Source organism: Heloderma suspectum, chromosome 6, assembly GCF_057233095.1.
Source record: "Heloderma suspectum isolate Gila_16-S chromosome 6, 16-S_ref, whole genome shotgun sequence".
In the NCBI taxonomy this organism is placed as follows: domain Eukaryota; kingdom Metazoa; phylum Chordata; class Lepidosauria; order Squamata; family Helodermatidae; genus Heloderma; species Heloderma suspectum.
In genome coordinates, this window is record NC_139463.1 from 57,243,756 (window position 1) to 57,260,954 (window position 17,199).

The 17,199-nt window shown below is 45.8% G+C and overlaps 1 protein-coding gene across 1 annotated transcript in view; it reads left to right on the plus strand.

Moving 5' to 3' along the window:
• Window positions 1–17,199, plus strand: part of ERBB2 (erb-b2 receptor tyrosine kinase 2) — a 72,339-nt gene that overhangs the window by 19,792 nt on the left and 35,348 nt on the right. Inside the window, exons 2-7 of the mRNA XM_084804515.1 lie at window positions 2,857–3,008; window positions 5,877–6,063; window positions 8,485–8,619; window positions 9,868–9,936; window positions 11,491–11,606; window positions 12,400–12,541. Coding sequence (XP_084660641.1) covers window positions 2,857–3,008; window positions 5,877–6,063; window positions 8,485–8,619; window positions 9,868–9,936; window positions 11,491–11,606; window positions 12,400–12,541 — 801 coding nt within the window. The remainder of the gene's footprint in view (window positions 1–2,856; window positions 3,009–5,876; window positions 6,064–8,484; window positions 8,620–9,867; window positions 9,937–11,490; window positions 11,607–12,399; window positions 12,542–17,199) is intronic.

The following is a 17,199-nucleotide window of genomic DNA, read 5'->3' on the forward strand; positions in this document are numbered from 1 at the left end:
CCATTCAAGCCCATTTCCTCATTAACATATGAACTTAAAAAAAAAAAATCTGCACAAATACTCTTATTTAAATACATATTTCTAAACTTATATTGATATGTTTTTTGTACTGAGAACTGTATCAGAAGATTCGGGAAGCGGGAAAACCAGTAGATAACTAAGTTCCAATCGGCATGTTAGTCTGGGAAGCGCTTGATCGGGTCAGTCCATATCAGAATTTGTAAAGATCGCAGTTTTCACATATCCCTGTCTCTGACAAGTATCCTTTCTTCCCTGAGTTCATACAGCAACAAATGTGGATTAGAAGAGAATACTCTGTCCATACGCTGTGATGACCTGTGCATGTATCCCTTCAACCAGTATTCTTGATGTGCTGGTTCACGTCCAAGATTTATAGGCAACTTAGTAATGCTAAAACCTAATGTGTATTGAACGTTTATATTCTTCATCTGGGGACATAAGAAGCGTTGTATCAGCATGAGGGTTGCAAAAAGTGAGGCCTATGAACTGCAGCCAGGACTAGACATTAGAGGAACAGTATGGCTGTTGACAGAAGCAACAGGCTTGTATCTCCTCATTACACCACAAGCAATGTTTAGTAATGCAAAACGTGTAATGTGATATCACTGTGCTACTAGCTTCCATCAGCTCCACTGCATTTCATTGGCTGTTCCTTGCAAAGACAGGGAAACTTGCAACACGGTGATGTCATGTTGTGTGTTTCATCTTAGTAGACATTACCGAGGAAGAGGAGGAGATGTGGTGCGGTTGCATTCTGTAGCAGACATGAGGCCTCCATAGCATCTAGTTCCATCATCAGTTAGTAGTCATAACTTTCTGTGACTCTTACGCTGAAATACACTAATTAATTAAAGAACCATATTATAAAATCCCATATATTAATAGTGAACTCATTCTCTGAGTGTGAATCTTTATATAACCAAAACGGCACCATCTACATGCAAGGGGTGGGGGGACTTTCTGGGGGGGGGGACTAAGGTGGGGGAGGGCAGGCAAAAACAGCACAATGTGAACTGAGCATGCACAGATTACTGACAGATGGTTGGAGGGGGGAAAGAACAAAAAAAGGTGGGGAGGAATGGAATGGAGTATTCTGGAAGAGGGCATGGCTGGCTGGCTGGCTGGCTGGCACCCTGAACAGGAGCACTCCACACTGCAGTATTTTGTTGAAAATCCCCTTTGTACTTCCTGTATCCCCTAAGAAGTGAGTACAGGCTCAAAATGCATTGTGTTTTTAAAAACACTAATTGAGTTTCTTATGTATGTATGTGTAAAATGTCATTTACATAAGGGCTATCAGCCTCTTGGTTTATTCCAAGGTGTATGGGGAGTCTGAAGTTGGCTTCATTTGTTTCTATTTGGTATGAAAAACCAAAGGCCATCACAGAATGTTAACTCTGAATGAGCAGATCTGAAAAAAAACAGTAAGTTCATGCCACCTAAATGTCAAGTTTTTCCAAACTATCATGTTTCAGGGCTGGAACAAATCGGAGCAATGCAGGAAATCAATAGGAAGTTATTGAAATGAACCATCAAGTTAAAGTGAGAGCATGGCATTTCCTATAGAAATGGATACTTCTGTGCTGTATTTGGTGTTGAGAATCTGGGGGAGGATTTTATTGAGGCAGTGGCTATACATGGGGACATGAATGCTGGTTGGTTAAGTTTTAAATAATGGGGGAGAGGCACAGGAAGTATCAGGGTTTCTGAAAAGATCAGAGAAGTTCCTGCTTGGCTTGGAAAGGCTTGGGTAGATTCCAAGCTCCGGGAATGAGTTGCATGCTAGATTCCTGAAGCCAAAAAAGTCACTTAGTTCAAACCACTATATGAAATTAGCATCCGGCACTGCTTATTTTATCACCCCACCGTGGGCATGCGGTGGAGGGAATGTCACCTGGATTTCTACCTGCCACTTGGCTGTTTAAAGCCAAGTCTTTTCGGAAAAATAGCCCTAGAGCTGGAAAAGCCATATGCTACAAGGAAAGGCAAAAGTTAGTTTCCTAAACCAGCCCCCAATTCCCCCCTTTCTCATTCTGCCCCCCCCCCCAAACATACACTCTCCCACTCCCCCAAGTCAGATTTAAACTTTGTATATCGTGCAATCGGTCTCACAGAGTTCTGGTAGTTGGCAGATGACAAAGTTATTGTTTTATTTTCAACCTCCATAGGGTTTTATTGGGGGGGAGGCGGTTTGTCAATAAATAGGGTTCTGTATATTTAATTAAAAGGATTGTTCCATGCCCCCCAAAACGGAATTCTGTAGTCTATGAAATAGTGCAGATTACTCAGATTTGTACATATCTGCTTATCTTGTCTGATTTATTCTGCTTCTGCTAGTCACAGGAAAGGGTGGAAAATTACACAGGGCACTGAAGCTTGTCCACTGGAAATCCTGTTCAGCTCCCCCATGGGCTTCTAGGATTTTACAAAGGATTGCCCACATACTTCTTGGTTCATCTCAGCAGTCTTAACGGCTCGGAATGTACTTTAAAAAGCAGAAGAACAAAAACTGAGATTCTCAAGGTGATCATTTCTTTGCCCCGTTCCAAATTATATACCTTTGGGGGATATCTTCAGAATATGCACAGTCCTGATAATGTATATTGATTGGTGCGTATATATGCGGGATGTGTTACATTTTAAACCCATACCAGCTTAAACCCAGCCCTCCAAAAGGAGCCTATGATAAGATGCTCAGACTTGTAACTTAGTTGCCTAAGTAACCAGACCCCCCCCCCCCCGAGCGAATCAGATTAAAACTTGCTCCTTGGTGTCGAGATCACCCCTTCCTCTTGAGTTCAGCCTTACTGGCATTTCTCTTCTGTTCTCTTATAGTCTGCACAGGAACAGACATGAAGCTGCAGCATCCCTCCAGCCCAGTAAACCACCATGCGACCCTCCGTCGTCTCTATGAGCACTGTCAAGTTGTGCAAGGCAACCTGGAGATCACACATCTGCCAGCAGACGTGGACACATCCTTTCTGAAGGTGGGTATGATGTGGGAAGTAAATAAAACATGCTCTCAACATGGCTTCTCTTTATTTGCATGAGAATGGGGAGAGGAAGAAACAGGAAAGGTACGTGCCAGCTCCCCGTTTGGCTAACCCTTCCTTTCTTCAGTTAGATTTTAGAGAGAGAAAGTTGAAGGTCAGGAGTTAGAAAAATACATCCCATCAGGAGTCACTTTGTGCCATAATGATTCCACATTTAGCTCTTCCCACAGCAGAACTGTTGCACAGGGTAAGGTGTTGCTAAAAGTGAGCAGGGATATGTTGCCACCTGCAGCCACCACCCTCTTCTTCGAAAAGACAACACTAGCTTCAGATGTTGTGAACATACTTTCCAAGCGAGCAGCATTACAGGATTTTCATGAAATCGGCTTTGGTCTGTCAGCGGCACACAAAGCAAGAAAAGCACCTAAAAACCCGCTTTCGCAAGTCACACAAGAGCACCTTAAACCACCTTACTTTGGGGTTGGGCGGAGTCCCGCCAGTTGAAGTGAACATCATCAACTGCAGAGATGCTGCTCAGTGAATGAGAGAGGCTTGTTCCCCACCCTGTCCATGCTCCCAGTTCTGGCCGTCCCCTCTCCTTCCCCCCGTGAATGAAACTGCCCTACTGTAAATAGGCAAAAGCAGCTGGATAGCTAATGTGCTACTGTGAAGGCTTGAAACAGTGCTGCTCCAATTTTCTCAAGGGAAAAAGACACTACAGATTCTCCGTGGGGGTAAAGCAGGAAGTACACTATTCCATTGAGAATCGGGGCCTGAAACAGCGCGGCCCCGATTCTCAATGGATAAATGCTTGTGAATGGGAAGTAGTCCTAAGTGGGAAGAAGCCTGTGTCCAAAAAGAGGGAATGGGAGGGAGGGGCAGGCCCACCCCTTGACCAAGTCACTTCCAGGTCACAGAAATAGGCATGCCCAGGATTTAATGCAAGGGGATGGGGCACACTGAAGCGGAACCACGTGGGAGCTGCATTTAAGGAAAACAGTGCACTAAGCAACTTTCTGAAAATGCTCCTTTTCCAGAGGGAAGCTGTGGGGTTGCTGCGGATTGGCGACAGTGTCATCTGTCGCGAACAACCCTGATGTGCTCTCCCTCCGCATTCAGTCGGCTGTGTAGATTGGCTCCAGGTATAGTCCTGAACGCACTGGACAAGAAGCTGTTGGATTTGGACCCATGAAAACTGCATTTGGATGTCTGCTCATTGAGTAGCTGTGGGCAAGCTAAGCCGCAGTTTCCATCTGTAAAATGGCAAACAGTAGTGATCTATCCTACAAGACTGCTGTGAGAATGAATAAGAGCTTTGGAACCATTCCTCCTTTCCTTTCCTTTCCTTTCCTTTCCTTTCCTTTCCTTTCCTTTCCTTTCCTTTCCTTTCCTTTCCTTTCCTTTCCTTTCCTTTCCTTTCCTTTCCTTTCCTTTCCTTTCAATGAATAATAGTAACATAAGTGAGAGCCAGTGTAGTGGTTAGAGTATTGGACTGGGACTTGGGAGATCTGGGTTCTAGTTCCCACCATGAAGCTCACTGGGTGACTTTGGGCGAGTCACTTTCTCTCAGCCTAACTTACCTCACAGGGTTGTTGTGAGGATAAAATGGAGAGGAGGAGGAGGAGCAGCATGTGAACCACCTTGGGTTCCTTACAAGAGGAAAAAGGGTGGGATAGAAATGTAATAATAAAGAAGTGGTGACTTGTGACATTCTCAGAAATCTGCTTTGGAGAATGTGGCTTGGCCTGTTTGCTTGAGCTTCCTGGCGCTATTTGCTCTCCAGGTGCCTGGTTTCAAATTTCAGTGGCAGGAGTTGGAAGGGAGCAGGGCAAGTATCACAGCAAGATTCAAAGGGTTGCTATAAGATATATTTAAGATTCAGTCGCCAAAAAGAAAAAAAAAGCAGTGAGTATTAAGAGCATTTGTTATGGTTAATGTATGTATAGATATCTAGCACCATCAATGCATTTGGCATCCTGGTCTTAACCTTTAAAGCCCTACATGGCTCAGGACCCAAACAACTGTTGAACCACCGCCTGCAGCAGCCGACCCACCCACTGTCCTTTAAGGCCGTTCCATGGGCTCCCCAACAGTCTGAAGTGTGGTGGGTGGTGACCGAAGAGAGAGCCTTTTCAGTAGTGGCTCCTTTCCTTTGAAATACCCTTCCCAAGGCAGTACTTTTGACACCCGCATTACCGTCATGTCTGTTTTCCCAGGCTTTTAAGAAAGGCTAGTTTTAGTGTTTTTAACTTTGAGTGGTTTTTAATTTTTACTGGCTATATGAAAGGACTATTGTTGTTTTAGTTTGTTGTGTTAGTTTGTGTTCCTTTGATTTTGTAATTGTACTTTTATTGTATATATCGCTACTTTGCTAGCTGCCCTAGGCACCTACAATTTTGTTCAAGGTGCAGTATATAAATTAGGGTAATAAATAAGTAAATAAATGGATTGAATTACAATAGCCTCCAAGTGTGTCGAACCAGTGAGGCTGCTGGAGCTGTACATGCTCCTGAGGAAGTAATTGCAAAGATGAGTCACTTGTCCCAAGACCCTCCCTAAATGATATTTGTAGCATGCTGTAGTTCGGCTTGAGGAGGCATGGATATTGAGTGGTTGGTCTATCAGGAGCGGAGAACCTGTGGCCCTTACCTGTTGTTGGACTACAACCCCCATCAGCCCCAGCAAGTGCAGTGGTCAGAGATGCTAGGAGCTGTACCCTAGCAACATCTGGAGGACCACAGGTTTCCTTCCCCTGGTTTAAATAGACTTTGGACAGCTTCTGATGTCATGGAACTGGCATTGCTCGCTCGCTTGCTCACTCTGTTCTTGATTCCTTGCTCTTTCTCTCTTGGCCTCTGTCAGGACATCAGGGAGGTCCAGGGCTATGTGCTCATTGCCAAGAACCATGTACATCACTTGCAGCTGGAGAGCCTCCTGATCATTCGTGGGACCCAGCTGTACGAGGAAAAGTATGCCCTGGCCGTCCTGGACAATGCTGACCCCAGCGGGGATGTGGGGCTGCGGGAGCTGGGCATGTTGAAACTGACAGGTATGAAAAGAGGGTCTGGGCAGTTTTGCAGAAATAGGGCAGTGGGTGTTGATGAAGCTGGATTGATAGCTGCACAATATGGGGTGGAGTCAGGCTAAGCACTTGGATTCCATTGAATTCACTAGGATCTAGTGTCAGACTTTGATTCCATATGCATAAGACTTGCTGCAAATATCGCCTCTCAAATTGCATCAGATCTGCAATATAAGCAATATTAGACAAACGTAGAGCATAAAACAGATTTCTCCTCTCTCTCTTCGCATGTAGCGACAACCTAGGGTATTGGTTGAGTATGGGTTGTCATGTAATTGTGAGTTGTTGTTGAATCATGGGTTGTCATTACGTGTGAACCCTGCACTACGGCTTAACTATGGTTTATTAACTACAGAACCCAGGAAAAAAACACCATGGTTTGTTGTTGGGTTGTGAACTCATGGTTAACAGCCCATAGTTAAGCCATAGTGCAGGCTTCACATGTAAAGACAACCCACGATTCAGCGGCAACCTGTACTCAACCTGTACATAGCCATTATGTATGAATCATTTCTCTCTCTCACACACACACACACACACTCTGTTCAAAATTAAATTCTCCAGGCACAGTTCCTTCATTGGCTTTATGCTGTATCTATCTTAAAAACCATTCTATAACTGGCCACCATGTTAGAGGAGATACTCTGGCAACTCCCAAGAGTTACTTTGGCAACTTCTTTATATACTGGATTCAATGACATTGTAATAATAATTTTGCATATTGCAGTTTGGAGAAAAGATTTTGGTTTGAAACTTTTGTCTTCAATCCTTATTTGTATATCTCGGTTTATTGGATTTTTTAGGGGGTTATTTCCTTTTTTGTTGTTTGTTTCTAGGATCTAGAGCAGTGATAGCCAAATTTATTTCGGCAAGTGTGCCACAAGTGAAATCCAGAGTATGAGACACTGTCATTCTAGTTAGCATGCACTACAATATGTACAAGGGCCGCAGTGGCTTAGTGGTTAAGACGCTGAACTGCAGACCGGAAGGTCGGCAGGACAGCAGTTCGAGACCCGAGTGCTGTGTGACGGAGTGAGCTCCCGTCTTCAGTCCCAGCTCCTGCCAACCTAGCAGTTCGAAAGCAAGAAATTGCAAGTAGATAAATAGGTACTGCCTCGGTGGGAAAGGTAACCGCGTTTCGTGCACCTTGGTGTTCAGTCATGCCAGCCACATGACCACGGAAGCGTCTTCGGACAGCGCTGGCTCTTCAGCTTAGAAACGGGGATGAGCACCGCACCCTAGAGTCGGACACGACTGGTTGGGGACACCTTTTTTTTTTTTTTAACCTTTTACAATATGTACACATCCACATCTGCCATGGGGTATTTTTGTTTCTAGTCTGCTGAGCCAGAGAGCTGGAAGCAGTGTAGTTCAGGAGAGGCAGGCCTGTGTGGAGCTTTCACCTACGGCCTGGGATTGGGCCACCTTTTCACCTACGGCCACCCACTCAGCCCCCTGCTGCTTGTGCAATGCATGGCACCAATGCTGCCGATGAGCCACCCGTGATCTAGACCAGCTGTTTTCAGACATTCCATCTTCCCAATTCTCTTTTCTGCCTAGGAACTTCTGCATTGTTACTGTGGAACCCCTGCATGTTAAAAAAAGAAAAGAAAAGCCTGGGGCGTGTTCTAGGCTACGAACACAGGCCCAATATACACTTTCAAATAGCGGAGGAATGAGATGGCAGAAGGTTGAGGTGGTAGAATAGACGGTAGCACTATAGACTGCAGGATTAGCAGGTGGGGAGGCGCATGGCCAATGGCCCTGCTGGCTGAGAATGATGGCACATCATTCCAATCCGACTGCAAGGCACAAGGCTGGAGAAGGCGGCTCTAAGAGCACAATCCTAAAGCGTGGGGAGGGAAGCGGCAGATCATTTGCCACTTCCAGAGGCCTGCTGGCTTGTGCCTGCCAGGACAGATGGGGGGCGGGGGGAGCTTGTTTCCCCCCATGGGGCCTTGTGATGGAATGGAAGGTCCTCGCATCCAGTGGATCTAAGGCAGCCTCCTGGAACACCTTGTTTTGGAGCCAGCCACTGGTGGGAACACCACGGGTGGCAGCTTTACGCCCACAGAGTTTTCCACAGGTGTAACTGAGGCCCCGGGGTGGGCATGCTCCCCCTGCTGGTGGGGTTCCTCTCTGCCAATGGAAAAGCACCTCCACCCCACCCTAACCCCCTGCAGCCAGTGGATTTGGGGGTTAGGATTGCTCTGAAAGCACTATGTAAATGCCAGATATATTATTATTTGTTTATTTCGGCTCTGCCAAGGAGTCCTGAACTTGGAAGTAGATCAGTAGATGGCACAAACCACTTTTTAGAAAGCAAGCAAACAAAGCGCTACTGTTTTATCTTCACTACCCCTTTCGTTCCCCCTGTTTTCTTTTCAGAGGTCTTGAAAGGTGGGGTGATCATAGACAGGAACCCACAGCTGTGCTTCCAGGAGAGCATCCACTGGGAAGCGATCTTCCACAAATACAATTTGCACAATGACACGAAGATCCACAGCCACCGTCGTAGGACGTGTGAGTATCATTCTTTGGGTTCTGGGCTATCTGGAAATAAATCCTGCATTTATGAGGCATGGCTTTGAGCACATCATGTTAGTGCTTCATTCCTCTACTGGGCTCTTATTTCATTATCTTCTGGGTAAAATTCAGGCTTCTAGTTTTTGATGAGAGCTGTGTGTTCTAAGTGGTAAAAATAAAAATTCTGTCCCATAACAAGCTGAATTTTGCAACCTCTATAAGCTATGCAAATACAGCAAATTAACATATATTTGCTTATTATATGCAATTTATTCTGTTCCTAGCCATGCTGGGGGTAGGTGGGAAATATCTTTGCATGCCACCGAAGCCCCTGGAAATTATATTCTTACCTTCTGGCTTCTGAGTTTTCAGCGGGCATGGCCCACGCTCTTTCAAGCATATTTTCACACCCACAAGTGCTAAAAACATAAGCAAACAAACCAGAGGCTGAGATTCACAGGGTCCTCAGTTTTGTCTCCTCAGTAGATTCTTACTTGCCCTTTTCATGCCTGCCTTTCTGGCCCTTTCTACAGGCGGTGATGCTGGCTGAGCAATGGTGAGCACCGTTGGTACCAACGTCCTTCCTCCCACAGTTTCTGTATGACCACTGCCACTTTGCTGAGGCTGCCTGAATCAACCCAGGCACTGCCTCCAGCATTCTGGGAATTCTGCACGTGTGGCCTAGGTGGCATCATTCTGCCCTCTTGGCAGGCCAGCCCTGCAACCCTTCGACCCCCAGCTACCACAGGGGCTGTGCGTATTCCGCGTCCAAGTAACTCAAATTCTGTAACAGGAACAGCTGAGTTGTACTTCTGCATAATCTATGGAAACTGAGAAAATTGCATAGGCTTTCTTATTTCTGCGTAATTTATTCTGCACAGTTTTCTGTTTTGCGTGATTTATCGTCCCTGTAACTATTTTGCTAGTTATGGGGAGGGCCGATGAGCTATGCAGAACCTTGAAGCCCCCGGTCACCGACAGGCACAGCCCACACACACTTCCAAGCTTACCACTGCATTCATAAGGGCTAGAAACTTACTTAAAAAAAAATGAAACCTGATAGTCTCAGGAAGCTGAATTGTGTACCCACTACTGCATTCTTTACTGCCTTCTGCATAGCTTTCGTGGCGTATTCTTGCAGCTTCCCAGCCAGCACATCCCAGACCTGTTTCAGGTCTGTTTTTCCTCCTCCGATTTTGCATGTATCTCCTGCTTTAAGGGGATCTCTGTTTCCCCTTCCACCAGGCCCAGACTGTAGCAGAATCTGCCCCAATAGCCACTGCTGGGGAGAAGCAAAGGGAAGCTGTCAAACATGTGAGTATGAGTAGCAGCTCTTTGGGATCTGGGGAAGGAATGTGCTAAAATATGCAGGTTTACACAAGATCTCTGACAGTTGTAGAGCAGGCACTTTGTATGTCAAAGGTCCCCAGTTCCATCCATTTCAAGGCTCCCAGGTAAAGACCGCTGGCTAGGATGGACCCCTGTTTGAAATCTGCTCTCAGTCTGAGTGGATAGTCCTGGGCTGGGTGGCACAGGGGTCTGATTGTGGATGTGCAGTGAACCCTTATAAGGAGGGTCTTGTGCTCTGTGGGCTAAAAAAGAAAAATGTAACAATTCTGTGCCAAGGTAATCCAACTTGTGGGCTGTTGTGTTCATATCCTGCTTGTGGGTTCTTGGTCAACAGGTGATTAGCCTCTGTGTTAATAGAATGCTAGACTAGATGGACCCTTGGTGTCCTGATCCAGCAGGGCTCTTCTTATGTTCTTAAAACCTACAGCAAGAAAAGCTGAATTCTGCAGCGCATTATCAATTGCACGCAATCTCTTATTTTGCATAATTTATTCTGCAGTTTGTTACAATGCTGTGTGATCCTGGGTTTTGCTAGTCCAAGTGGCATGCAGGGTGCTCAGGCCCTGCCCTCTGAAAATCTTACTCGACTCCTCTCCTGGCTGCTGAGATTTCAATAGAGCATTGCCCACATACTTTCAAGCATATCTTTGCAAGCCTCATCCTTTCACGATTTACTACATTTCCTCCAAGAAGGTCAGGGTGGCATACAAGGTTACCTCCCCTTGTTTTATCCCCACAACAGCCCTGTGCGGTAGGTTAGACAGAGAGATAGTGACTGGCCCAGTGAGCTTTACAGATGAATGGAGATTAGAACTTGGCCTTGCCCACACTTAGACACTCTTACCCACTCATCATACCTTTCCTTTTCATGGAAGCCAAGTTTCTTGGGAAGTTGGCTCCTGTGCCCCATGATGCTGCCCCCTGTGCCTGTGAAGCACCCTGCTGATGCCTGTGATTTAATGTTGTTCTTTAATTTTCAAAACAATCAGAGGGCTGGGAGTGCTTCAAAGTAAAGCGCTGGCCTCCAGCCACTGCCTTTATGCCCTTGAATGGTTCTGGGCCCACATGGATCCAGAGACATTCCTCAGAAGTAAAGATGGCAGGTGACTGGAGATCAGCACTTCCCTTTGAAGTGCTCCTGGCCAAAAAACAGAAGCAAGGTGGGGGGAATGCCATTGCTGCTGTCTGGGAAGGGAAAGGCGGCGGAGTAACCAGAGGAGAGCTGGGGGGTGACCCGAGGGAGTTGGAGAAGTAAGCAGGGAGACTCATCCTGCAGGGAGACCCAAATCGCTGCACTACATTTGAGTGCCTGTGCTGCTCATGGTGCTACCACTGGGTGGTTTCTGCGGCAGCACCAACAGGCCTCCTGCATCACAGTTGCCCCGGCATCATGGTGCGGGGCTGCTTGCATCTGTGGATTCGGCTCCTCCTTTCCTGCAAGGTACCAGTGGAGAAGGAGCTCCATGAAGTCCGAAGGCTTGTGTCTTACCTCTTCATGTCTGTTTTGCCCCCTGCCAGTGACGAGCACAATCTGTGCCAGTGGCTGTCCGAGGTGCAAGGGGGAGCACCCAACGGATTGTTGTCATGAGCAGTGTGCAGCAGGCTGCACGGGACCCAAACACTCTGACTGCCTGGTGAGTGTGCGCCTCGATGGGGAGGCTCCCCATAGATGCTGGGGTGGCTATTCCTCATTTATCACATGGCTTATCACATCCTTGCCAATTTTCCGCTGCAAAAATGTTTACCCTGCTCTCTATGCTAGGGGACAGAGCCAGGGCAAAACAGGGATAGAGCTATGGTGGAACCTAGCAGGTGGTGGCTGGATTCCAGGAGAATCTGGCAGTGGTGGGCAGAATCTGTTAGCAGCTGGAGTTGTCTGGCTTTTCAGTTCCCTACCTGACAAAGCAAGGTGTTACCAGCTGCTGACACGCCATCTCAGTTGGCAGATTGTTGAACTTTCATCAAGGGAGCTAATGGTTAAATGAGCAATTCACCGGCTAGGGTGGAGTCTGAGATAAGTACTTAGCATGACTGTGTGAGAGAGAAAGAGAGAGACAGAGAGGGACAGGGGCAGACGGGGAGTACGAGCTGAGAAATTCTAGCTGGGCTTAATGGGAATTGAGGAAGCAGGCTTCAATTGGGGGGAAGGCTGTTTTTTTGGGTATCTGCTGCCTGCAGCAGGAATGTCTGTTTATCTCCAGGTACGCTGTCTTTGCGCTTGGTTCTTGTCTGCAAATGTTCGTTGCCGTCAGTTATGAGTCTCTGTGGGGCCATAGCTTTGTTGCTATTTCTCCAAGTAGACATTTTAGTCTACTATCGTAGAATGTTGTCCCCTGGGGTTTTACATACTGTGCTACTAACAACAAAGCTCCCAAAGTGTGTTTGCCCACCCCTTTTTTTAAAGCTGCGCCCCTTCTGTTTCTCCAGGCCTGCCTGCACTTCAACCACAGTGGGATCTGTGAACTTCATTGCCCATTATTCATGTACTACAATCCGGAAAGTTTTCAGACTGTGATCAATCCAGATGGGCGCTACACTTTTGGAGCAACTTGTGTCACTGAATGCCCTTGTAAGGCTCTATCATCCTATTTGTTTTTTGTGTGTATTCCCGTGTGTGATTTTAGGGGGCGGATTTGGGGGCTGACAATGCCCTGGGATATTTACAACACTATGCTTAGTCTTTACTGAGGGACTGGGGGCTTTTCTTCATGAGACATTTATCCTGTGCTTGTCATTCCCTATTCACGGTTGTTTACGGGTTCTTTAGAAGATGATTTGACCCTCCAGTTCCACTTCTGTGTCTAAAGAGTACTTTCAGTGAGTTTATTTTAGTGCAGGGAAAATGTAGTATTTAATGTAAAACTGAAAGAAAACTCTTTTTTCACTTGTGTGTATGCACTATTCTGTTATACCACAGTGCCACCTAGAGGTTAATCTAGCAGAAGAGCAGGCAAGGAAATGCTCTTCATATAGAGCTTGGATCTTAGTTCTGCAACAAAAGCAAAAGTGGATACAGCAGATTAACAGCTGATTGGTAGCCTGGGCTGCTTCACTTCTACCTGAAGGTGGAGAATCACATGATTGAATGCTCCTGCATGCAGGATATTCCCTACACAAAGAATCATAGAGTTGGAAAGGACTTCAGAGTTCATGTAGCCCAGCACTCTGCTGATGCAGGAAATTCACTGCTACAGCTTCCCTGATAGGGGCCCATCAGCCCCTGCTTAAACATCTCTAATGAAGGAAAATCCTCCACCTTCCAAGGCAGTCTGTTCCACTGTTAGACCATTCATAACATCAGGACGTTCTTCCTATTGTTCAGTCACAATTCCTTTTCTTGTTGCTTGAACCCATTGGTTTGGGTTCTACCCTTTGGAGCAACAGAAACCAAACTTGCGTCACCATTTATGTGACAGCCCTTCTAATATATGAAGATGGCAATTTTAGTTCCTCTTAATCATGTCTTCTCCAGGCGAAACATACCCAGCTCCTTCAGCCTCTCTTCATAGGACTTGGTCTCCAGGCCCCTCCTCAATCTTTTCACCCTCCTCTGGACACATTCCAGTTTGTTGATATCATTCTTAAACTGTGGTTCTTAAATATTCTCCCTGCTTGACTTCCTAGTTATCTAGGGACAGAGTTGTTGTTTTAAATATGGAGGACCATTCAGTCATTTGAATCTCTATTTGTAGTCAGCTGTGATATAGCCCAGCCACTGTTTTTTTTTTACCATCTTAGCAAGAACTAGGCCTTTGTCTCTTCTCTCTCCACCCTACCCTGCATCATGAGCAAAGAGAAGAGCCATAAAGGATTCTCCTCTTCAAAGGGTAAAGATGGGATCTAGCCTGATGAATCACATGGAGCTACATGCAATCCGGCCTCTGAGAAAAAGGGAATCCTGGTATCCACACTCTTGAAAGGCAGGTGGTAAGAGGTCTTTGGGATGGCCCAGCCATGTATTTATTTAATTTATTTAAAATATTTCTTGGCTACCTTTCAGGGCAGAAGCCCTCCCAAGGCGGCGTACAGCAATAAAACACGTAAAACTTGCATGATATCAAGAGCAATTAAAAACACAATAAAAACAGTAAGAACACAATAAAAACATTAATAAAACCAGCAACAAAGCTAGAAATAAAACAGCAATCATATTAGGAGAAGGCCAGAGTAAAATAATACGTTTTCAAGACCTTCTTAAAACCTGCGATGTTGGGGTATGGTGGACCCCCGATAGCAACTTATTCCAGAGGTGTGAGGCCACTGCACAGAAGGCCCTCACATGTGGTCACCCATCTAACTGCTCTCACAGGTGGCTTGGTAATTATACCAGGATCCTGGCTGTTATGTATCGGGGGTGGGGGGTACTGTGGTTTAGTTATTTTTTGAACCTTGGCAGCTCCTGTAGAGTTGGGAGTAGAAGCAATGGATGGAGCTTCTGCTAGGTTCTGCAGTTCTGTGTGTGATAAATATAGGATAGCTGTGTCTGAGGCCTGCTGAGTCATACTGTCATCCCTTCGACCTATACAACAATTTGTGGTGACAAAGGTGGGGTGGGATCCTGAGAGCTATACAGGCAGCAAGGACTGTGAATCCAGTGAATACAGCTAACTGGTAAGCAGTCAGCTAGGCCCACTTAAGAACTTGAGCAACTCCTGTGTCCTGTTTTAAAGAGAATTAAAATCAAAATGGCTGCTCTTGGACATATTGAAGACTTTGATATTAGTCTACCTGCTTCCTGGGATTCTTCTGCAGAATGGCTTTCATTCTATCTGGAAGCAAATAAGAGAACCAATGCTGAACAAAAATGAGCTGTGCTCTTAACTGTCTGTGGGCCACAGACATTTCGCATAATCAGATCCCTCACTGCTCCTACCTCACCCAAAACTAAGACCTTTGGTGAACTTTTAGGATGATTGAAGATACATTTCTCACCAAAGCCTTCCGTTCTTGTGCAGAGATTTAAATTTCACAAATGAATGCAGCAACCTGGAGAGGGCATTGCAGAACTGGGTCATCTTTTTCAGGACTGCAACTTTGGGGATTTTCTAGAGGAGATGTTGAGGGATCGCCTTGGGTTTATGGTGAAGCATTACAATGACCCCTGTCCAAGCCAAACTTGACATTTGCAATGGCTCAAGAAAAGGCATCAGCAAGTGAGACAGCATCACTGTATGTCACAGAACTCAGGAGAGATGCAGGGGATGTAAACGCCATCTGGAGCAAGCAGGCTGAGAATTCTGGGCAGCAAGGTCAACAGAGCGCAATAAGTGCACCCTCCGTAAAATTTGCAGATAGGCCATGGCTTACCTATTGCTGCTCAGGTTGCGGAGGACCACATCAGCGCTCTCTGTGCAGATTCAAGGGTGCTGAGTGCAGGTTTTCAAGAGGAAGGGTCACCTTGAGTGAGTCTGCCATTCTAAATCTGTCAGCACAAGGCCAGGGAACTATAACAAACAGTCACTCCACCTAGCGTCTCATGGGGTTGGTTATCCGCAGGGTGATGAAACTCAACAGGTATATCACATTCAGAAGGCCTGTGGCAAGGAACCTCATGATTCTGCATTGTGTGCAACAGTATTAGTCAATGGCCAGCAGTGCAAAATGGAAGTGGATTTGGGATCTGGGGTATCCATAATTACCATAGACACCTTTAAGCACATATTTTCTGGGACCCTTGCTCCAAAGTTGGCAAGCCCATCACGCATTCTGCGTGATTGCAATGCAAAGAAGGTTGATATCATTGGATGCTGCACCGTAGATGTACAGAATGGCTCCTTCCAAGAGAAGCTTCCACTTATAATTGCAGAGGGGAGAGGAAAAACCTCTTGGGGAGAAACTGGTTCTCATCAATAGGGATTAGCATTTAAGGAACTCACGTCCTTACTACAGGTCAGCTTGCAGCAATTGTTAATAAATTTCCAAGGGTATTTTCTGAAGAATTAGGAGAATACAAGGGGAAGCCAGTGTCACTCCATCTGGATCCATCTATTGCACCAATTTGCATGAAAGCCAGTAATGTGTCATTTGCATTGTGGGAAAATTGAAGAAGAGCTTGAGCATCTCATCAAGCAAGGTTTGCTAGAACCAGTTACACAGTACTTCCCCTAGGATACATAACACTGGCTGTTGGTCCTTGCCTGGCCAACAGAAGAAGAACCAGTTGCCTGTGTTCTTAGGGGATATGATGGTGCTAATAGCCCTCCCGCCTTTTTTTTGTTTCCCAGGATCTGGTATGTTTGCTTCCAAACATGTAGTTTTCATTTTAGGTTTTGGTGGCTAGTAACCCTTGATAGACTTCTTCTCCATGAATTTGTCTAACCCCCTTTTAAAGCCACCTAAGTCAATGACCATGAGCCCTTCTTGTTCCTTTTTGAGATGGGACAAAGCAATTGTACACAGTATAAATGTGCCCATGCTATAAATTTATAAAATCCATTATGCTACTTTCCACTTTTTTATCCCTTTCTTAATCATCCCTAATATCGAATTTGCCTTTTTCACCACTTCTACGTGCTGACCAGGTTTGGACGATCACGGGGGCCAAAGAACCCATTGTGGGTTCTTTCCCTGACTCCACGTGTGCCGGTTGTGCAACCATCATTTGCATAATTACCTACAATGCAGCGCAGGTTGCTGTATTGTCCAAACCTGGTGCGCGGGATGGCAGGGGTGGCTTTGTACCCATTCTATAACCCACGACATGCAGTAGGGGTTGTGGCAAGGCAAGAACCCATGATGAGTCCTTTTGCCACCGCGATTGCCCCTAGCCACTGAGTGCATCTCTTTCATTGAACTATCCACCACAATCCTCAAACTTCTTTCCTGATATGCTTGAGGATATGGTTCCCTGCTCTGCAGGTCAGAGCAGTTTTAAATGTTCAGAAAAATAATGTGGTAGAGTCCTGGAAGGACTGTACCATTTCAGAATGCACATGAGGGAGCAGTTCACCTTGCTGGATGCTCCTCAGTCTTTTTAAAAAACATAAAACCTATATGCAGAAAACTAGCAAATCTAAGAGAGAAGTTCTAGCCTTTCTGCCCTGTCATGTGACTTTTTCTATGTGCAGGGTCTTTGAGATGTGGAAGCCCATTCAAACATGCAGTTACCAATCCACACTCTGATGTGGTACATTCCTGAAAGGAATGTTCTATATGCTTTTTTTCCATTTGAAGTGGTTCTGAGATACACAGACTTGACCAATGCCATCTTGGGACTATGTCAGGCTT